The sequence below is a fragment of the Solanum verrucosum genome, unplaced genomic scaffold (assembly GCF_900185275.1).
Source record: "Solanum verrucosum unplaced genomic scaffold, falcon-dt-bn FXZP01000746.1, whole genome shotgun sequence".
NCBI classification, from domain to species: Eukaryota; Viridiplantae; Streptophyta; class Magnoliopsida; order Solanales; family Solanaceae; genus Solanum; species Solanum verrucosum.
Window position 1 is genome coordinate 252,784 of NW_026020790.1, and position 23,988 is coordinate 276,771.

Sequence of the window (23,988 nt, forward strand, 5' to 3'; positions counted from 1 at the left end):
ATATTAGTAATCCTATAAGCAAAATTAGAAATTATTAATTATGAGTGTATAAAAAAATCAAACAATATATGATGTATGAATGTTAATGTAAATTACTACAATCTATTAAATCTCAAATATGAAAACAAAATTATAAAAAAATCGAATAATAGAGTTTAAAAGACGAAAAATCTGAAATACATAAAAGAGGGAAATCTCATAAAATACTTGGTGAATATGGAAACCTCACAAAAAAATCAAACAATACTGTTTAAATACAAAAAAATTGAAATACAAAATACTTGATGATTATGAAAACAAAATCATAAGAAATCTCACAAAATACTTGTTGACTTCGAATTTACCTTTATCAATGGTTGACATTTTTTTTGAATTAATTGTGAGATTTCTTGAACAAAGTGTAGGAAATTGGAAGAGTTGATTTTCTTGAACACGAAAGGAGATAACAATGGTGAAAAAGTGAAGAGAGAGAAAGGAGCAATTTGAGGTTAAACCGAAAGAGGGGTAAGTGGGTAATGAGGTGTATCTTTTTTTATTTTTTAAAATGTAGATGTTTTTAATAATTATGTCAGAAATTGTGACTAATTTGCTAATTTTTCCCTTTATCAATTAATAGAGGTAAAATGGTAAGTTCACTATACTAATCATTATTCTCTTAATAAGTGTGTGAAATTAAAATTTTACTAGTAAATAGACACGGAGGAAGTACTAGATATATTTAAACTATTAATAAAATTTTAATTTTGTTATATTTTTATAAAAGTTTATTTCAAATCAAAATCAAATAAATAAATTGATACGAGAACGATTAAAAATTATGACCATCCAAAAATATGAAGACGTGTGTCTAAAATGTGGGGACTGTGGATATTATTCCTTATTGCGACTTTAAAGACAGCCAATTATGCCGTCATTTCATGCTTGACTTACTTGCAAGGCAGTACAAGCTTTAATTTTTCTATATTAGCATATAAATATACATAAATATTTTCATGATTTGAACTCGTGATCTATTGTTTATATATTTCACGAAAACAGTTTTTTCTTTTAAGTTCTAATGGGTGAAATTATTCAAGTTTCTTCATATTATGGATGTAATTTTATGTTTGGTTTTGTTTAGGGGGTCTTAATGAGGACTTTGCTTTTGTGCTACGTTAAAGAATGTATTTATTCTTCTTAGACTAATATATTTGTTTTTCTTAGATATGCACCTAAATTCTGCCCAAAACTTCCTTTTTGGTTTTTTGGCATTTGAGGCTTGCGGTCCCGTAAAGTTTTGGTATATGCAACTTTACTATTATATTGATTGAAATGTGTATCATACAAAGACAAAAGTGGTAGATAATTTATTTATTGATGGGGCACTATTAAAATTAAATTATAGTATCTAGAAACAGCTCATCTCCTTAGGCAGAAGCTCTCCCATTTTTTAAAAAAAATATATTTTTCATTAATAGGAAAATCAATATGGTAAGGAGTTTTAGCATTAACCGTAAGAATTACAGACTTCACTTGTGGTTGTGGGACAACATTGATACTACGTTGGTGGTGGTGTTAAGAATTATTGTCATGTCATTCTGTTCTTTTCTTTAAATTTACTTCAAAAAAGGAAGGTATGAGTCTATTTGTTCTCATGACAATAACAATTTAACAAGTATAGCACATTACTTACTATAAACAAGTCAATCACACAAATAAACTCAGTTTTATTTGTGTTGAGATTAAGACTTTAATAATTAAAGTGGGACCAAAGTCCTATTGTTTTATTATTTATAAGATTATATAAAAGACAAAAGTAAGAACGAATGAATTATTTTCTTGTTCCTTCTTTCTTTATTAAAATTAAAATGAAGTAGTTTAGTCATGAAGAACCATAAAATAAATGGTTGGTGATAAGTGTCTCTTGTTGTTCCCCCTTTACATCATTCAACTTGTATTGAAGTGAACTTTTTGGGGGATAAAAAGGGAATACAATTGTTCTACAATAAGTTAACAAAGATACTCTTACATCTTGATAGTTTTTACCTACTCTAATCCAACTAATTAACTTTTACATGCAATCATCCAGATTGAAAAGGGCACAAGTTATCTAGTAATCTCAGCAAACATGAAACTGGGGTAAATAGTTTAAGTCACACAGATCATAAACAAGATTTACAAATTCTTATCAAAAGGAAAAAAAGAGGGCTATAGTTCAAGATTTATGCTGCTTCTGGAAATCAGGATGATTCAGCTGATGAAGCATTGGACCGAGCTTTCTCATACAAGCGGTATATCAGTGTAGACTTAGACATTTGAGGTTCTCTTTCTAGGACGGCGATCACATCTTTTACAGTAATACTGCGAGCAATCCTAGTTTGTGTTATTATCCCTTGAGTTCTTCCGGCTCTTCGCACAGCACCTACAGAAAAGAGAGGACAAATGCTCAAAGGTTACAGTAGCTAAATGGTTATTGCACAGGCTAAACCTGAGTAACCACACTAAACAAGAAGAAATATCAACCGAATGTCCTGAAATCAACAAAGGAACGGTAATATCACACATTCCTGGATCATAAACACTTCAATCCTTACATAAAAAAACTAATATTGTGCCTCAATCCCAATAACTAGGGGTTAAAAGTGGATATGCGCGGTGTTGTTTAACTCTTGGTGCTAAGTGGGCACTCTACCACCTAAGCTACATCCAGGTGCTAAGTCAGCCGAACCCAATAGCTTTGACCTAGACGCTTTATATGTGTTAAGAAATCCGTTTAATATGTACAAGTATCAAATTTCAAACCTGGTCATTAGTACTTGAGATTGGTGTTCTAGAATTCCAAGCCCATAAAATTCAAATCATGGATCTGCTTCTGGCTACATCGCCGGCTCGGGAGGGAACGTTGGAAACATCTAAGACGCCAAACTCAGAGCTTGCCACAAGATTGTTTGGAAGGAAATTTATCACGTTCAATGCTAGGATACTCTTGGCTGATCTAAATACATCTCATTCTAGTATTTTCAACCAACCCTGACCCTCCCTCTTCCATTTAGTTGCTGAGTTCATTCTAGTAAGGATGTTTGGTGGTGGTGTTTTTTTCTTGGATCAAGTAAAATGAGAAAATTTCATTGAAAATGCATCAAAAGGATGCCAATATTACATCAGCTGAGGAGAAAAGGTAGTTCCTGTACAATTAACCTTTGGTTACCAGTAGTAATTCAAGGAGCTAACAAAATCCATAAATTTCTCTAGACTATTCACATCTTCTAGTTTACACCAGTAAACAGGAATCATTAGGCATCTAGCATTAACTTTGTATAGATGGGTAATGACACCCTCAAAACATATCTAAGGCTTCTTTCTATCCAACTCCAAAAATGGCATGATGGTACCATTTTTTCATCTACCCCAGCTGTCCCAATCCACATAAACTGATGGACACCCTTCGTGAAATTCCTGGCTCCGCCGCCACTGCCAGCTGATATATGTTTCTTTAATGGTATAGGTCATTACCCAGCTCATCACGAAAAGCTTTTAAAAAATATACTCCGATGTCTCAGGCAGCTTGAAAATGGAGGAATAGATGGTTGATGCTTTCTGATTCTAGTAGCCAGATGTAGCACCTGCTGCATAGAATTTTTTTTGAAATTGGTAACTTTGTCTATTCCTCAAAAGTCAGTACTAAAACTGTACTGGTCAGTATTTACAACATGTACTTCAAATCCTACTATCTTTTACTAAATTGAGTCAAGTACATCAATTATGGAGATAGTATCATTTGAGTATAATTGATTACACCAAAAACATAGTAGCATAAGACAATTTAGTATGACTTTTTGCATACTATTCTCAACACTATCAAAAGCTCTAGAGTTCCTTTCCTTCCATATTGCCCACCATATACTAGCTGGGACAATTCTCCATCTGTCTCTATTCTTGGATTGCTTTCCTGCTTCCTCCCAACTCTGGATTGCTTCTGTGATTTTGGAAGGCATGGTCCATGACATACCCTTAAGATTCAGGAATAACCTCCATAGTTGGCTTGTGATCTTGCAGTGTAGAAAGAGATGGTTAACTGTCTCAGCATTTTCCCCACAAAAGAAACATCTAGAACATAATTGTATTCCCCTTCTCTTTAAGTTGTCTTGAGTCAATACAGCCTCATTGGCTAACAACCAGACAAAACATGCTACTTTGAGTGGAATTTTTGACTTCCAGATTCCTCTCCATGGCCAGTGACTTTGAGGCTGATTGGTGTGGTTCAACCAGTTGTATGCACAACCCACCTTAAAGTTTCCCTTTCGATTGCCTTTCCACCACAAAATGTCTTGACCTCCTTCCAGTCCATTAAATTGCCCAATGGTGTTGAAAAAATCTGTTACCCTTTGAATCTCCCAATCATTTAATTGTCTTCTAAAGATGAAGTTCCACCCTTGAGGAGTCCAGTGATCTACTATGGTCTTCTGTTGGTGAGATACTAGAGAATATATATCAGGATACAAGACCTCTAGCCTACCTGCCTCATGCCAAGCATCTTTCCAAAATTCTGTTTTCTCTCCATTCCTCACTTTGATCTTTGTGTTAGCCTTAAACTCAGACCACATAGATCTAATGGATCTCCATACACTAACCCATATGATGTAGTCACTTCTTTGGTTATCCAGTTATCTTCCTCTTCATATTTTGCTTTAATGACTTCCTTCCAGTAGGACTGCTCTTCATTATTGAACTTCCACAACCATTTCATCATAAGGGTTTTGCTTTGATTCATCTAATTCCTTATTCTGAGACCTCCACGCTTCTTTCCCACTATCACAGCATCCCATTTAACCAAGTTGTAGCCTTTCCTCTCACTGTTTCCTTGCCAAAAAAAATTTCTTCTGATTTTATCCAACCTAGTGATTACACTTTTGGGAAATGGGAATACTGACATCATATAGGTTGGTAGTGGATCAAGAACAGAATTAATCAAGGTCAACCTGCCACCCCTTGAGAGATATTGTGATTTCCATCTAGCTAACTTCATTTCACATTTCTCAACCACATTGTTCCAGATTTCATATGACTGAGATTTGGCTCCCAAAGGCATCCCAAGATATGATGTAGGCAGTGCTCCAATTTCCCCTCCTAGAACAGCATTTAAAGCTTCCATGTTGTGTACTTCATTAATTGGATAGAGATGGCTTTTCCTCCAATTAATGTGCAGACCAGAGAACCCCTCAAACAACACTAGGATCACCCTCAACATCTTTAGTTGGCCTTCATCAGCATCACATAATATCAATGTGTTATCTGCATATTGTAGATGGGTAATTTCCACATTATCAACTTCAGGTCTGCTGACCTCAAAACCTCTGAGCCATCCCCTCACTTTAGTTGATTTGATCATATTGTTCAGCCCTTCCATAGCAAATAGGAAAAGGAAAGGAGACAAAGGGTCTCCCTGCCTTAGTCCCCTCTCTGCACTAAAGAAACCAACAGGGGATCATTCATAAGTACTGAGAATCTCACAGTGGTGTCTTTGTCTGATCCATTGGATCCACTTCATCCCAAATCCCAATCTCCCCATTGTGGTCAAAAGATATTCCCAATTAACATGGTCATAGGCATTCTCCATGTCTAGCTTACAAAGTATTCCTGGTTTCTTTTGCTTTTGGTTTATTTTGCTTTTGTCTGGAATCCACTGCCTCATTAGCTATCAACATTGCATCCATGATTTGTCTTCCTTGGATAAAAGCCATTTGTCGGGAATCCACAAGTTTAGCCATTACCCCTTTCATTCTCTCTGTCAAAACTTTAGCAAAAAGCTTGTAGATGCTGCCTATTAAGCTGATGGGTCTGAAATCTCTCAATTCCTTAGCACCCTTCTTCTTTGGGATAAGAGTAATAAATGTTGCATTCAAACTTCTTTCAAACACTTCCTGCTCATAGAAGTTTTGGAAAGCTTTCATGATGTCCTCATTCACCACCTCCCAACATTTTAAGAAAAAACCCATGGTGAATCCATCAGGCCCAGGTGCTTTATCAATTGCACACATTTTCAGACATTTTAGGACTTCACTCTCCTCAAAGTTCCTTTGCAGATTCTCCTTTTCCTCCTCTGTTAACCCGGGGCAATTAGCATCAGTATAGGCATGTCTCCAGTTAGTAGTCCCAGTATATAGCTTCTTGTAGAAGTCTACTATCTCTCCTTCAATTCTTGCAGGATCTTGGGTTAGTTCTCCTTGGATTACTAGTTCATCAATGTTGTACCTCTTGTGTGCATTGGCCATTTTGTGGAAGAAATTAGTTTTCTTGTCCCCCTCTTTTAACCATAGTGATCTTGATTTTTGTCTCCATGAAATTTCTTCATATTTGAGTAATTCTTCCTTGTTACCTCATCCTCTGTTAGTGCTCTACCCTTACTAACTTCGTCAAAAATAGCCAGCTCTTTGAGTAAGTTCATCCTTTTAGCTCCCAGGTTTGCTTGATCACTCCTGCTCCAAACATTAAGCTTTTCTTTTAATGCCTTAAGTTTTGAAGCAAGTATGAAATCCGGTCTCCCAGAGAAGCTGAAAGTGTCCCACCATTCTTTGATTCTGTTTGTGAACCCTTCTGTGTCTAACCACCAGTTTTCAAACTTGAAATAATTTTTGTTTTGGTTCCACACTCCCAGCAATGCAATAGGAGTGTGATCTGATCCGAGCCTTTGTAAAGCTATTTGTTTGATGTTGTTGAAGTTTTCATCCCATTCTTTTGATATCAGAATCCTATCAATTCTGGATGCAATGTCTTGATTGTCTCTTTTGAACCAAGTATACTGGCCATCCTCTAGTTGAATGTCAAGCAACTTCAGATCTTCTATGAAATCTGAAAATTCTCTCATGTTTTTTGTTCTTCTCAAACAGTTTCTCTTCTCTGAGATGAACCTCACCACATTGAAATCTCCACAGACTGCCCAAGGCCCTTCTATTAAACCCCTTATCGCCCCTATTTCCTCCCAAACAAGCCTTCTTTCTACATAACAGTTGGGGGCATAAACCCCTGTAATGTGACAAGTGAAGTTTTGAAGTTGAGCTTCAAATTTGCAAGTTATAGTGTAGATGCCAGTCTCCAAAATATCCCCCTTCCACACTACTGTCCCACAGCATTAGAATTCCCCCTCTAGTCCCACTAGCTTCCAAACACGCATATTTAACCCATCTCCCTCCCCAAATTTGCCTAACCTCCTCTATCACACCCCCCTCTAACTTAGTTTCTTGCAAACAAATGATGTCTGCATTCCATCCCCCCATAACACTTTTGACTAATCTTCTCTTATCCTTATTATTCAGTCCCCTTACATTCCATGAAACCAATTTAAACTTCATCTATCACTAATGAGCAAGTTTCTCCCCATACCCCTGTTTCCACTGTTTTTAAATTTCACATCAAAGCTTACTAGACTTTTTAACTCTTGAGAACCTCTGCATCTTGTTTTCTTGCATACAGATACAGCCTCTACTTCCATTCTTCTGGCTTGTCTTGAACTGTCTACTTGAAGTAATAACTCCAAGGCCTCCTCTTCATGGCCCTGGAAATCAACACCCAAAACTTTACCCAGTTTGATCAAGTTTTGTTGTACCCAGTTTGAAGTCTCCCTCTCCTTATTCCTTTTTTCTTCTTGTTGTTGAATTTGCAGCGGTTCTGGTTCCTCAATCTCCCAGTCCTTCATGAGAGTGATCGAACCATTATCCTCCTTTTCTGAAATCTCCCCCCTTAGTTCGTTATCATCTACCTCTATTAATTGGCGTTGAGATTCGATAATTGATTCCCCGGCCATGTTTACCATCTCCTCCTCCACATGGGAAATTTGATTCATGTTCTGCATGGCTGTTTTTTCTGTTTCTTGATTGTATTGCAGCTCTGGGAGTTCTGGAAAATTACCACTGTTAAGTGGTATTGGGCTTTTACAAGTTATGTTATTAAAAATGACTTGACTTGAAAAGTCAGGCCCATTCTTGTAAAGTTTCCTCTTTCTATTGAGCTGCTGATGGCCCAAAGCTGCTCCCTCAATTAAATGAGATGTGTGCCCCACGTGTGCCCCCCCCTCTCTTCCTTTTACAGTTGTATCCACTTGTTCCTCTGATGCTAAATCCCTAAACTGATGGGATTGTACTTTTCCACAGGCTTTACTAATGACTTTACCACAACCTTTACCACCTTCAGACTGCTGTGTAAAGGCATGTACTGGGTATTTATGTGCTCTATCTTCTCCGGTGACTCTATTTTCAATTTGCAAAGATTTCGGTTGTAACTCTACTCTGACTTGGCACTCAACCCATATCGGAAAGTGGAATATTACTCCATTTCTGGAGATTGAAACTTCTTTGGGAATGTTTCTTCCATCATTTGCAACTAGAATTCTTGCCCACTTCATATGATTTCTTAGTTTTGTTTCCTCCTCTGTGGCCACCCAACCTCTGCATAAGTTTCCGATTACTTGAAATACTCTTTCCGACCAAAGATGAAGGGGGATTCCAAAAATTCTGATCCATGTTTCCATCTTCAGAGTATTATTGGGGAGACAACCCACCATCGGATTCCACCATTCTAGATTGAATCTGTGATTCTTCCAGTTCCACTGCCCTTGGAGGGTTTGTTCTGCCATGTTTATGTTAGGGAACTCGAACAGAAACATACCTCCATACATTTCATAGATGTTAACTCCAAATGCCTTTTTCCAGAGTGTTGATGACCATCTTCTTATTTCAGGCAAAGTTGGCTTTTCCTTCATATGTCCTTCCAGATGACCTACTAGGCATCTTTCTAGAAGCCCATTCTCTTGGTCTTCAGGATGTGTGAGGACTTCAATAGTACTAGCATTGTTCGTAATCTCTGCCTCCTTTATAGTCTCTGATAGCCATTTACTATCCTTAACTGCTTTTGCTGTTTTGCATAAGCGTAGTTGGCTTTGGTTATTCTAGGAGGTCCTGGCACTTCCATTCTTTTAGAGCATTTAATGAACCTTTCAATTTTAAATGCTATATCATGCCATCCCGCATTCAAGGCTAATTCTGGGATGACCAGTATGGACCTACCCCCATTATTGATGGAAATGATACTTATAAATCTTCCGTGTTCATTATGTTTCCTAGTACAGAAATGCTCCGCCTCTCTTTCTGCAGTTTTCCATCTTCTGATTGTTTTCTTCTGATCGCTGGAAGCTTCTCTCAGAGTGAAGCAGATCCATTCCATGGTTTTGCCCGCTCATGGAAGATCTCCTCATCATCTTTCTACTCCTCTCAACCCATTCGAACTACACAGAGCTGCCAGTGCTCCATTTAGTGATGTCGAAAGACTTAAAACCCGCATTGAAATAAATCCTATTGTCACCCATTGCAAAGTTTAAAAGAAGGATCTGAATCTCAGAAAACTATCACGTAAGGTAATAGTTAAGAAAGGTAATGAAAGGGAAGGAATGGAAATGAAGGTTCCGGCGAGAGAGTACCGGAAAGAGAGACCCTCCCCCCCTAGGAAGTAGGGGAGAGAGTTACCTCGGGACAGGTGCCTGGGAGCATTTTGTTTGGATGTAATGAAAGGGAAGCCATCTGCACCCACCTGCTGCATAGAATTATTATCCTTTTTGCAGGGTTATCATGAGCTAAGCAAGCATCTCGGATTGCTAACCAACTAAAACAGGCTATCTTGTTGGAATACTTTCTAGACAAAGTCACTGGGGCCACACTTCAGGAATATTGCTGTTGGAGCAGATCTTTTAACAAGATTTAAGAAAATATGCACCAACCTGGCTGTTGCTGTAAGAGCAGATCTTCTTTTAACAAGATTTAAGAAAATATGCACCAACCTGGCTGAAACTCCAAACTAATCTGTCCTTTTTAGAAGTGTCAATTGAGAACCCTTGCAATCTATCAAGAAGAACTCCCAGCTAATCCACCACCGAGTCTTGAAAAATTCCTTCTGCAGTGCAAATTCCAAGAGTTCTCTTCCCTGCATTGGCTGACTGTGGCTCAGGACAGCACATTTAACTGGTATTGTCTTAGGAGTTTTTCCTGTAAAGTACTATTCCCCAGCCATACTCTAAAATAGGCATACTTGGAAAAATCTTCCCAAAGTCTGCTTATGTATTTTCAGGGGGGCAACAATAAGAGTATACTTTAGTGTGCCAGAAGTCTTGCTCCCCATGTTTAGTTTTAATAATATATCTTCAGAAAGAGTCTTCCTCATTGCAATACCTCCAGGACCGTTACATGAGCGAAGATTTATTATGGACAGGCAGATCCCTTGGTCCTAAGCACCCACAGACTGTCTAGGCTTAATTACTTTGGTCCAACTGACCAGATAATATTTTTGTTGAGTGCTACCATATATCCATACCCTCCAAAAGAATGTTCCTTCTTATTTTATCAATTTGCTTCAACGCTTTGTTGGGCTTATAAGGTTTTGATCATCTAGTAAGTCTAGTAATACTTGGTGTTATTTTTTTGAGAATTGGTAAACATTGTATTCTTCAGCATTAAGGATATGCTGGGGACCTTTTAAAAAATCAGAAAAGAACAAAAAGCATAATACTTACAAGGATCCTAAGAAATCTAAAAGTTGATCAAAAAGTTGATCTGAATCCTCTAATCCTATCTCTTTACACCAAAAATATAGAGATACAATGCAATTCCATTTAACCTTGTGAATGGAATTGGATACCCCATCTAACAACAGAATTTTCTTAAACATTTTGGAAAGGAAAATATTTCAAATTATAACTTTTCTATATTTTCAAATCTCTGAATATGCCTCATATGGTAGTTTATGCAAAAGAAAAGCTAAAATATGATTTCAAACAATGTGTGATTCAGGATCATATCAATCATGTTAACCAAAGTCATAACTACTCTAAACACCATGAATATGAGAAACAACATTCATATTTAGAACGCTAGTCATATGAATCTCGAAACTAGGTCCAATAACGGATCAGTATCATACATACCAGGTGTGGCTATTGCAGATGACTGGATCCTTTTCTCAGCTTCTTGGGGGTCCCTTGAGCTCCTTGTGGGAGCTGATAAATTCTTACTAGTCACATCTTTACCAGGCTGTGAACCAGAAGCCACATCACCTCCCCCTTCACGCTTTTGTCTTGCCTGCTCAGCCATTAATTGCCACTTTGACAACATGTCATCCCCTCCAACAGCAGCTCGAGCAGCAACATTTGCAGCTGTAGTTCGCATCTTATCATCTTCGTCCTTGTTTACCTGCAAAGATACAAACAGTTGGGAAGGATCAAAGTTAGTTATGAAAGAAATTACATTTGACACTTCTCTATGGATCTTAAAACTATCCAGAAAAACAGAAGTGTGAGCAAGGGAGAGTATGTACCTTTATTGATTTCCCGCGACCCTCATCCTTCTCCTTATCACCGTCAACTCCAATACTACCTTCGGGCTGATATCCAAGTCATTAAGTTACACTGTTTTCTTCTTCTTTTTTGAGTAAGGTAACTTTTAAGTTGCACGTTTTCCATATTGTCATTTTTTTGGAACAGATAACATAATTTTCCATATTAACATTGACCAGTAGAAACTTAGTTAAAGAACGCTCAAAGTGGAAAGAAGGATAACTCACTTCATTTGCCTTTTGGAGTTTTTCCACATCAGCCTGTTTCTTTTCCCATTCTTCCCGGGCTTTTCGATTGATTGACATGATTTCTTCACGAACATCTGAGGTGACAATTGTTCTGTGTCTTGACTTCTCAATGTCAACTCTCTACAGAAAGCAGACCTCTATCTCAGGTTCATATGAGAATCCTATAAGCTTATCACATAGCATATTTTAGAAAAAATTTAACCAAGCAGAATGTTAACCTGTTTTGACAGTCTGATGAGACTACTTATGAGTCCACGCATTCTTTCCTCCACACACTGGAAGTTGAAAGTTCAAAGTTCAGTGGCGCAAGAATTTCCCAAAAAAAAGTAAAACAAACAGAAAAAGATCATATCTCACCAACGACAAGCATCGTTCCACATCATTGCTCATATTCTTTAAACCACATTTTGCCACTGTCAGACAGAATTAGGTAAGCAAGAAAACATTGCAATTTAGTTAGGAAGATGACTTACTCTATCATGTAATTGTATAATAACAAGTTGCACATCAAAAAAAAGGGAAGATCTAAAAGAGGGATTTAACTGATTTCTGTCAATTTCTTCTGAAGTGGAATTTTCTGCAAAATCAGCCTTTCCTCTTCTTCTTGCACAACTCGACGAGATGCTTCAGAAACTCGACTGTCCTCCTTGGGCCCAGAAAATAGTTGCTCTTCCTCTTCCTGTTTTATGAATTACAAAATAATATCAAACTACTTGAAAATACTTCAGATTAAATGCTTTAAACAACTAGTGATGAGCATAAGATACATTCCACTGTTGGGCATCGAAGGAGGTATTACCCTTAGATTAACTCCACTAACAGCAGTAACATCATTAAGTTGTTCAATGCTCTGATCTAAAAAACCTCCCGACACCTTTTGCTTCTTTCTGTGAAATGTAAAGGGATAAAACAATACAAAGTGGAATCAATACAACACACAAAATATTGAGCACTATACCAGCAAATCATCATAGTAAAGGTGCTCAGAATTAGTATACCCCGAAGGTGGAGGTGAGGAACCTAGCGCATCAAGGGGCTTCTTCTGTCCAATGGAAGGCTTTTTCACAGGAGTCTTTCCATTGTTTCCTGGCCCAAGTGGAGATGTCACAGAAAGTGTCCGAGAACTTAACTGAAGTAACAAAAAGTGAAAGAAGAAAAGTGACAGTGAGAAGCATGCATCTAATCCACAACTTCAAACAAATAAGATATAATGCAAGCAGTGTTATAAAAGGTGGGAGCGCGAGGCGAGGTGTTTTATGCAGGATGGGGCGAGACATAAGCCCCGAAACACGGGCGTAAGTCCCATGGATCTATAGGGCGTATATCTCATGTATATTCAATTTTATAACTTTATTACTAAGAAAATAAGCAAAAGTAAAACTTTATTTTACAAATAGTTATAATAAATAGCCAATAATATAGGGAAAAATATGATAATTATTATTTAAGAAATGTATTAATAACCAATACTATAGAAAAAAGTATTATAGTTTCTATTTGAGAAAAGTAACAACTAACACCACAAAAAATGATAATAGCCAAAATAATCTTTAAAATGAAATTATCATCCATCTTCACATTTACTAGTCCTTCCACCCTCAATTAATATTTGCACGGATTATTGTTTATATATTTTAAAGAAGAAACGGCTAAAAAGTGTAAAAGTAATAACAAAAAATGAATAGTGTTGCCTCAGAAACATAGTGCTATGAAAGTTGTATCCTATCAATTTCAGACACAATTATCTAAAAAACTATTTACAATAATGTCATTTTCTATGAGAGTTTATTTATCCATTTTAACAAAAATCACTACAACATGATAAAACATGATAGCATATAATATAAGTATCATTACATCAATAATAAAAAATAAAAAATATGATTTTAAGCAAAAATGGTTTTAAACAAAAATAACACTTGGGGCGGCTTTACGCCTGATTTTATGTTTTTACGCTTGGGGCTTATGCCCCAAATTTTAGGACTTACACCCTATGGATCTATGCCTTCAATTTGCGCCCCGGAGCGTTTTTGGTACCCCCACCCCGAAACTCGCCCCAAAAACGTTTTTTAAAACACTGAATGCAAGACAAAACATAAATATTTTAGCAAGCTCAAGAGACGTGCAATCAAAAAATATTGTAAGTGAGAAATAAGATATATGATGACTACAAAGTGTTGCCAGAAACAGATCTCATGTTGCCAAAAACTTTCTACGTTCACTTTGACCCTCTGCAGTGAGGGCTTTGTGGGAAAAAAATCTGTACTTTCTACTTTAAACAGTCCTATATTTCTGTTTAAATGCCATTGATTTTCTTTCAATAACCAGAAAAAGAGAAAATATTCCAATAGAAGAACAACTAACAATACAGGTTGGATTTCTACCGTAGAGTTCCAGATGCTCCATTATCCTAAAGATAAAAATAGATGAAATGTATTTATCTTTGTTACATGTAATAGCATAAAAACGATTGTTTTCCTCCTTGTTGACTTGAAGAATACACATTACAAATTCTGAAATATGTTTAAATGGATTTAATGACATCAACCTGTACTACCATATTGCAGCTCTCTTCAAAGCTATTTCCTCCATCAATTTGAGATGACAAATAAAATACTTACTACAAGTTGAGATTTGAACAGTTTTTCAAAGTAATGTTTTTGTTTTTAGTTCCATTATGGATAAAAAAAAATAGAAAGTTTCTGTCCATTGTTGAAGGAAGGAATGAGGGCCATGATATCGTGTTGATGGACAAATGTAAGACCAAGCCGTTACGGTGGTAACACGGCTCTTAAAAGTTATAAAAACAGAAATAGAATTATTTACGTTACCCAAAATAATAAGGATAAAGGGTAGAGGGGCAGGCCCATTATCCACCGAGTTTAGAAGGTTGTGATTGGTCCAAAGGGCGGGTCTCAGACGGATTTCTCGGTTATCAAAAAAAATAAAAAATAAAATAATAATAATAAGGATAAAGTGGATTAGGAGCCTGCTTGGATGGGCTTATAAGCCAAAAGTCATAAGTTAGGATTTCTAACTAATGGATTTTGGCTTATTTTTGTTTTTGGCTTAAAAGCACTTTTTTGTTTTACCCAAACACTACAAAAACTGCTTAAAAGCTATTTTGACTTAAAAGCACCTAACGTAGGCCAATCCAAACAGGCTCTAAGTTGGAGAAAATGAATGCAGGATTGAAAACCAAATTTAGCAAAAGAATAATCAAGTCGACAATTGTTTGACAGTGATAGAGATTTGTCTTTTTACAAATGTTTTGGATTGAAAGAAAGAATGAGAAAGGAAGGAAGACCATGTGGAAGAAAGAAGGAGAGAGGAAAGGGGGATTTTAAAAGATTTTGGATTAATAATGAGGGAGAAAAATGGATTGTTGTTACTTGATGCCAGCCCTTAATGAAGTATTTCAACTGTTAGTAAGATTGTAGTTTTTTTTGGCACTACGGGATTCTTGTTAAAAGAGGTCACCTTCTCTCATTTTCTGCTCACTTTTGGACAGATATAAACTTTATCACTTGTTCATAACCTTATTCCTCCCTCTCTCTCCCCTGCTCCTTCCTATCACTCCCTAAAATCAATTCAAAAGCAAAAAGTTGAGCTCTACCCTCTCCATTTTTCTCGTTTCCTGTCCTTGATGGTGTAGTCCAAGGGACAAATCCCTGAGGTCTGTAGGGCCAAAGTGGACAGTACATTCATAATCTTGGGTAGTGACATGAGCAGTTATTCTATAAAATATAGAGAGTTCTCACATAGACAAGCTTTTCAAATTTCTTTTCTAGAGGAGTTTCATTAGTTATAGTTCAATAATGAAACAGTAAATTCATAAAGCAGAGAAGGAAAAGTCAGCCAAAAAAATAGTGACACAGAGAATTTTTTAAAAAAAAAAATGAATGTCTAGAAATATATCTATGTATACACATACATACATATATGTATGTATGCATGCATGTATAAAAAACATGTTCTTATACTTCTACAATCTATAATATATCCTCACTTGAGAAGTCAATAAATCAAGCCAGGATGCAAAGTTGCAAACCAAGAAAATTACCAATGTGCTAGTGTCCATATGAGATGGCATGGAAGACGAGGCTGAATTTGAAGGTTTCATGCTAGTCGTTGATGATAAACCAATTCTGGAGGTCTGTTCAATAGATTCATCCCTTGAACTTTCCGAAGTGGAATTTCCTTGATCCACTTGAACAGAGGAGAAGGGCGATAACTGGGATCTTTGTAGCTGGTCATGGAAATGATCAATTGGTTCAGGCTTTGGATTGGTCATTGGTGATGAAAGAATACTTTTCTGCTCTTTATTGGCAGAGGGTTGCCACTGAACTGAGGTCTGCTGGATTCTTGAAGTACTTGAAATATTAAGACCTCCACCAGGTAATCTTTTGGCTTCGCCAAAAGTGTTTTGCTTTTCAAACTTAGGGGCACTCATTATTCCCATGGCTTGTGTTGGCACTCCAAACTGAGTTGCATTTCTGTTCTGTTGAACTGAAATTTGTCTCATTTGTGCATCATCAGATTGCTGTTTAAGAGGTTGTGTTGTTGAAGAGTTGACATTAGATGCAGAATATGCACTGTAATTGTTCCCTGCATTTGCAAATGTGGGAAAAGATACCTGCGAGAAGTGTAAATGTTGTTGCAGTTGTCTGTTAAGTCCCTGAATTGGAAATGGTGTGTGATCCCTTTCTTGTTTTATAGCAGTCAAACTAGAAGAAGGCATCTGGCTTCCTTGGACTCCACGCAGATCGGCTTGGTTTTCCACCTCATGCAACTTTTGAGCTTTACTCTCAATTGTCATATTGCTAGAATCTGTCCAAATTCGAATAGGAGCACCAGTAGAGAAGGTCAGAAATAAGCTCGAACCTGATTAGAACAAACCAAAGAGATTCAGCGAACAAAGGTACCATCGGCTGGCATAAGCGAATGTTGCTGCTGTGAAGCCTGAGACTGAGGAAATTGACCGGGAACAGACTGTGAGTTTTTCGATGCCTGAATTAAACTTTGATATAGAGTTAATACACAATGATTGAGAATTTCACTATTGATGTAACAATTGAAAGTGCTGCTTCATCTACCTGAGATTGAAATTTATATACAGCCATTTTGAGCATCTGGTCACCAATTATACTTCTCATGTTCCTTACAAAACTTTCCTTGGAAATTTCATTTTTCTGTATACACATTCCAATTGTTGACAAAACTAACATAACAGAAAAGGCAAAATGAGCACAAAAAAGTCAGCTATAACATTACTTTGAGTTTAACGTAAAGTGTCTGGAGTTGCGCTGCCCTGTCCTTATCAAGTTGGGGTTGTATGTGAGGGAAAAGCATGGCAAAAGGAACTTGTTTTCCCTGTTTAGCTATATTCATTGTTGCTTGGCTGCTCGACCCAGTTGCAGATTCTGACTGATTACCTGCCATTGTTGCCACACGTGGCAGACCACTAGTTCCTGTTGTCAAAGACTGCATGGATTGTAGATTATTTGCTCCCTGTAAATTTAGATGTGGAGATTCTGGATTTTGCGTATTCTTTTCAGGATTCTGCATATTCACTGCTCTAGAAGAATGAAGTGTGTCCTGTTCAACCTCTGTGGTTTGATAACTGTCCTGGGATATATGCTGCAAAGGAAGGGAATTGATCTCCTGTGATGAATCATTTTTTTGCTGCTGATTCTGAGAATCTGTATCAAGTCTCTTCAACTGCATATCAGACAAATTTTCCTCCTTTGGCTGCATGGTCTCTGAATCTTGAAGGCTACAACGACTGGCATTTTCGTCATGGTTAGCAGTTTGCCATGGGGCAAACTGATTTGAGGTATAACTGCTTCCTTGAGACAATGGTACTGTTTGTAAATTATGCAAAAGATAAGATTGTTTCCAAGGAAGGAGAAACAGATACTGAAAGAAGACAAAGTAAGCAAGTGATGAAGATACAGTAGCTTTCTAAGACAAAGTTCCGATCACAATCACAAATCGTCTTCACATCAACACTCTTTCAGCTTAGATATTCTCATGCAACTCTGAAATGTTTACTCTGCTGATATATGAAACACAGATGAATTTGCAAACTGGAAAAACAATTTTTCTCTTTGTTTAAGGCAAGGGAAGGAGAGCTTAGCCAAAAGGGCCCTTCACCTACAACAATGAGTGTAAAGGGTTCGAGTCATCAAGAGGACAAAGCAGGAAAAACCATTGTTTGACTCCTGCTTGAGGAGGTTTGACATACATTACAACAACAACATACATAGTCTGTCCATAAGTGGGGTCTGAGGAGGGCGACGGGTACACATCCCCAACTTGTGGAGGTAAAGAAGTTGTTTCTTGAAAGATCTTCGGCTCAAATAAAGCAGTTTAAAGCAAGTTTGAAAAGGAACTACCGTAATGAAGAACAAAACAGTATCAATAGCAAATAATACAACAGCCGAAAGCAAAAGAAATAATATGTGCTAATAAGAAATCGAAGAATGAGATAATAGGAGGGTGATACTAAAGCAACAGAGGAAAAATGTAATAGAGGGATCCGGAAACATTATTATAAAAGAGTATCAATGTTTTTTTTTATGAAGGTAAAGTTATAAAAGAGTCACTGTTAATACTGAAATGGGTTTGACCTACATTAAAAGAAGAAAAAAGGAGCATTGACCTTTGCAATATAGCTGTTTCCTTTGTGGGGAGGCATTAGAGACGGTGAATCATTTGTTCCTACACTGCAAGTATACCCAACAACTATGGAGGATTTTTTTGAATCTCAAAGGCATCTCCTAGACCATGCCCAGAAAGGTATCAGAGGCTTTGAAGAGTTGGGAGGCAGCAGGGGTGAATGCAAAGGACAGAAACAGATGGAGAATTATCACTGCTAGTATATGGTGGGCTATTTGAAAAGAAAGGAATTCTAGGTGTTTTGAGAGCATAGAGAATGATGTCCAGAAAGTCAAGTTAAACTACACTTTATTGTTATGTTTTTGGAGTAATCAAGTATACTCCAATGACACTGTATCAGTAATTGATGTTTTAGACCCAATATAGACGGAAACCAGTGGAAAAGGAGACATCTGTATATAATGGTTGTACTGTTTTGTGATATAATACAAAGTTACCTATTTAAAAAAAAAAAGTTGCATCGTAAATACTGCTTTCTTGAGTAGGGGAACTCTATTAGTATAATTCAGTGTTCAAAGGTGAAAAGCTAGAAGGCACCAAGGTATGCTGGCTTCAAGCACCAAGTGAATTTAAAGTGTGTTTTAGGAAATGCACAATAGGAACAGATGTACTCGTAATAACAGAAAAATAACAATAATCAAAAGCAATAATCATATGGACAATAGAAATGAAATAGCAATAATTCAGTTAGATGAATAAGCCCCGTGTCAACTAAATTCCGATACTACTTAAATAATTTATTTTGACGTAAAAATGCTAAAGCTCCTAAATTAAATAGTTGACATCTAATACTTAGACCTTCATCCAAAGCTTTCTCAGAAATAGGATAAGAACAACTGATATCCTTGTTCTACACTGCTTTTCTGTTATACTTCTTTGTTACTTAGTCTAATCACTCCAAATTGTATGATGGTTCCAAACCATCCCATGCACAGTGCACACTCAACAACTTTGCGATATTTTAGCTTCTCTCCGCTACAAAACTTCCAGAGGTGCCATAAAGTACCCACACTTTCTCCCCACCAAATTCTTGACAACAATTACAACTTCCCCTACTTCTACCCTTCCATTAGCAATTACACACCCTAGCAGTCTCCCTACTACTTATTTTCCCATGTTAGTAATGCCAACATATCACAATCTTTACCAAAAAACACTACTCACTCAAGAACCAATATACATCTAATGACCAGACTTTTGCCTAATCTTTGCAGTTGGCAATAAACTTAGTTGAATTACAATCTATAATGAAATTGAAAAAATTCAATTACTAAATAGTGGTAATATATTACCGCTATCGGAATCCGAAGGCTGAGATTGTGAATTATCTCCACCGATATCCCTGTTTAGGGCAGCAGTGAATGCCTCCACATCTGCCCCCGAATGCATTGTTTCATCCTATATTTATATCCAAAATTCACATAAATCAACCATTTTACCATAAACATACATATCTGTGACCCAGTAAATGAAAAGGGGTAATTCGCAAAAAAAAAAAAAAAAAGTACCAACCTCGTCTTCTTCAAGGAGCTTCATGATAGACGGATCCATTGAAGCTTTAGTATCAACACTAAATGGACACAAATCGATCTTGCAAGAAAATCAATTTCGTCATCAATAGGATCAACTAGTGTTAGTACTTATGCTTAACAAATATATTATTTCTAAATTAAAGCTAAGTGTCAACACTAGATGGATACAAATTGATCTGGCAAGAAAATCAATTTTGTCATCAATAGGATCAACTAGTGTTGGTACTTATGCTTAAGAAACACATTATTCCTAAATTAAAGCTTAGTATCAACACTAAATGGACACAAAATCGATCTTGCAAGAAAATCAATTTTGTCATCAATAGGATCAACTAGTGTTGGTACTTATGCTTAACAAATGTATTATTTCTAAATTAAAGTTAAGTGTCAACACTAGATGGACACAAATTAATCTTGCAAGAAAATCAATTTTGTCATCAATAGGATCAACTAGTGTTGGTACTTATGCTAAATAAACACTTGATGGACACAAACAAATTATCATAAAATTACAGCTAAGTATCAATACTAGAGGGCACAAACACATTATAGAAAACAATTGTACTTGAACTTTGGAAATTTAGAAGCACCAAACCTTATCTCCTACTTTGATGAAAGAAGCAATATAGTCTTGTATCAACTTTTTTAGATGTTGAGCTTCCTCAGTTGCCTAGCACGAAAAGAAACAATTTAAAATTTCTTTAGTGGTCATTATAGAGAGATTTCAGTCATTATTAACAGTTGACAATTAGTAAACACCTAATTCCTTCATCTATTCAAGATTTCCGACTTTTGAAAGCATCACTTGGAAATTAGAATGCAACTCATATGTGTTTGACGATCTCTTGTTAGAGAAGTAATTGATTTTACCGGATTTTCTTGTTTATGAGCTACATAATGTGTATTTTATCTTCTCAAATAGGTTTCATACATAGCACTTGCATCTTTTTCTCTTTGGTGGACTCTTATGCTTTCTCCTTTTCCACTATTGTTTGTATATCTTTTATTAGAATCTTTGTCCATTTTGTACTTTTTTCTTATAATGAAGTTGTCTTAACCCCACACCCACTCCACAAAATTGTTAGAAACTTGGTCCTGTAAAAGCTTAATCTTGACATGTTGAATATAACACTAAAAAGTAAAAACTACCTTCTCTATCGAAACATCTAGTGTTGGCCTCAATATTTTAGTGCTGGCCTCAATATTTGTTAGTCTTAAGACTATATTCAAAGGTAGTTTCTAAGTATAGGCACCCCAATACTTACACTACCAATAATTTCCAAACATCTGTTCTTGCTGGTGAGCTATCTCTCTAGTCAGCTATCTCTGCTGGCCAACTGGTTAAAAGTCACATATTTCCCAAGTAATCTCTTCCTCTTAGTGGCTGTGAGGATTAATTAGCCCCCCCACTTGATCCTGTACATCACCACCCCTACTATTTCTATATTCCAATAATAAATAAAAAAATAGGAATAAATTTTTTACAATTAGGAGGGAGATGTAGAAGCAGAAGAAGTAATTTGAACCAAAATATAATATAAAGTAATAATCCTAAATCATCCCCTTTTATTTTATCCTCATTTTCTCCTAAATGATCCTCTCTCTCTCTCCCTCTCACAAAATTACAACGAAAAAAAATGAAGAAAAAAAAGAGACAATTACAGTAGTGTTTAAAGGAGTATTATCAGATCTGGAACCATATCATTTTAAGTTGTTTCTAAAAAAGAAATCAAAGCTTTATTTTTACATGGGCAAGGATTTTTCAGTAAATGAATAAAAACACCATGAAAAAATATAATTACCTTATAAATTGACTTCTGCGACGGCGAGCTGCGTCGCCGGCAATCTTCTGCGACTGAGAGCTGCGACGCCCTTTGCTCTCTGCTGCTGCCGAACTCTGTGCGCTGCTGCTGCAGCCCTCTGCTGCTGCGACCTGCGGATGAGGCTGCGCCCGTCAGGGATGGTGGCGTGCCGCCGGTCGGGGATGGGTGGGGTCGGCGCCGGTCGGGGAAACGTGGGTGGGTGGACGTGAGAGAGATTATTTTATTGATATGTTTGTTTCTCTTTCCTCTTTTTTCTCAAATTTTGTTTTCTCAAATTCTAATTTGAATCAATTTTAATTACTCCATCAGTTTGTATAGTGAAAAATAATTTATTTTTTCACTTATTTATTTTAATTAAAAATATTTTTAAAAAATTGTTATTTTTATCATTAAATAATTACATAATATATTAATAATAAAATTTAAAAATATAATTAATAAAACTAGTTTAGTAAACTGAATTTGTAATACAAATACAATTGAATATATTACAATTAAATATTTAGAAGTTATCGAGATCAAAAGCATGGTTATGATTATTATTATTATTAGGTATTTGACTATAGAAATCATATATATATATATATATATATATATATTGAAAATAGAATTATGTTTTTTTTTCCAAAATAATATTCAAAATAATGTTCATGTTAAACTTAAATAACATTTCAAGAGTGAAAAGTAAGTTGAAAAAACACATTATACCAATATATTTCCAAATTTAAAATATACCTTCAAAAAGAAAATGTGGTGTTTCAAATTTTCATGGTCAAAAATCAATTTTCAAATAAAGTGAAAATTGTTTTATAAATAAATAAATATTTATGTTTAAATGGGTCCTAAAAGTAGAAGTTAAAAAAAAACAATGAAATATGAAGGCAAAATATTTTTAAGTACAATAAATGAAAAATGGGAGGAAAAGAAACAAAATAATTTTAGTGGTCAATTTTTATGGGATAAGTGATCAACCGAAGAATTAACTTGAATATTTTTATGCTCATAGCCTTTAATTATAGAATAATAAAAATTATAATTTGAAAAACATTTTCTATTAAAATAAATAAGTAAAAAATTAATTATTATTTTCATCCAAATAAACTAAGGTAGTAATTAAATTGATTTCCAAATAGAAATTAAAAAAAATATCTAGAATAAACGAGGAAAGAGCGAGAGAGTAGGAAAGAGAAACAAAAGGCAAAGAATCTATCTATATATAATAGGAGAGGTGAAAATCGTCATGTGTTAGCACCACAAAAAATAGATTTTTAAAATAATTAAAATTAATTACATGTAATAGGATTTAATAATAAATTACTATTTTATTTTTAAAATAATTTTAAATTTCAAATATGTAACGTGTGTGTGTGATTCCCTTTTTTTTTGGAATTTTTTTTTAACCATCTTTCCACAACCTCCTTATTTAAGAATAATAATAATAATAATAATAATAATAATAATAATAATTTATATATAATAGGAGAGGTGAAAAGCGCATGTGTCAGCACCACAAAAAATAGATTTTTAAAATAATTAAAATTAATTACATGTAATAGGATTTAATAATAAATTTCTATTTTATTTTTAAAATAATTTTAAAATTTTAAATATGTAACGTGTGTGTGTGATTCCCTTTTTTTTGGAAATTTTTTTTAACCATCTTTCCACAACCTCCTTATTTAATAATAATAATAATAATAATAATAATAATATAATAATAATAATAATAATATAATAATAATAATAATAATAATAATCTATCTATATATAATAGGAGAGGGGAAAATGCCACATATCAGCGCCATAATTAATCTCAAAATTTCAGTATTTAAAAAGTCAATTTAAAAAAGATAAATAAAAAATATGATTTTTTTTATAAAAAAAAACACATGTCAGCAATTACTAAAAAAACTGCATCTTTCTGTTCTTCAAAATTTGATTTTAAAATATTTTTACAATGTAATTTTACAGTTTAAGCCAACTGTCAACACCCAAAAAATTGGGATTTAATATTTTTAAATAAAATATTAAATTTATGAATTATTAATACTAATTTAAAATCTGAAAATAAAATAAAAATTATTAACACTAAAAAGAAAAATGATTTTACAAAAAAAAAATACAATATAAAATAAAATAAAATCAAAAAGTTACGTAACTACATCTTAGGTATCCTTTTTTTTTACTTCATTTTTTAATTTTTTTGAAAATGATAGTTATCCAAATTAATATCCAAACGGATAAGTTTTTAAAATTTGAGTGATTAATTTTAAATTTAAATTTTAAAAGATAAATAACTAATTTTATTCCTAGAAAATAGTTAACCGCATAACACACGTTTAAATAACAAA

At 35.1% G+C, this 23,988-nt stretch overlaps 2 protein-coding genes across 2 annotated transcripts in view; one reads left to right on the forward strand and one right to left on the reverse strand.

Annotated features, from left to right (window-relative positions):
• Positions 1 to 23,988, forward strand: part of LOC125813113 (mitochondrial outer membrane protein porin of 36 kDa) — a 244,050-nt gene that overhangs the window by 181,430 nt on the left and 38,632 nt on the right. The gene's annotated exons all lie outside the window — the stretch shown is intronic.
• On the reverse strand, positions 1,983 to 19,866 carry LOC125813104 (transcription initiation factor TFIID subunit 4b-like). Its single transcript, XM_049492588.1, has 15 exons — positions 19,795 to 19,866; positions 19,575 to 19,680; positions 16,876 to 17,465; positions 16,698 to 16,793; positions 16,527 to 16,611; positions 15,665 to 16,431; positions 12,600 to 12,730; positions 12,401 to 12,488; positions 12,145 to 12,280; positions 11,959 to 12,014; positions 11,820 to 11,876; positions 11,581 to 11,721; positions 11,335 to 11,400; positions 10,946 to 11,210; positions 1,983 to 2,401 (listed from the first exon to the last, which is right to left on the reverse strand). The coding sequence occupies exons 1-15, from the start codon at positions 19,831 to 19,833 to the stop codon at positions 2,220 to 2,222; spliced, it is 2,805 nt and encodes a 934-aa protein (XP_049348545.1). The 5' UTR covers positions 19,834 to 19,866; the 3' UTR covers positions 1,983 to 2,219.

What these genes read in the sequence shown, in the direction of transcription:
- LOC125813104 (XM_049492588.1), bottom strand. Translation starts at nt 19,833, where the DNA reads ATGGATCCGTCTATCATGAAGCTCCTTGAAGAAGACGAG. An exon ending in TATATAAATTTCAATCTCAG is followed by an intron (nt 16,612 to 16,697) that starts GTAGATGAAGCA and finishes AGTTTAATTCAG; the next exon opens with GCATCGAAAAACTCACAGTC. An exon ending in TGGAACGATGCTTGTCGTTG is followed by an intron (nt 11,877 to 11,958) that starts GTGAGATATGAT and finishes TTCAACTTCCAG; the next exon opens with TGTGTGGAGGAAAGAATGCG.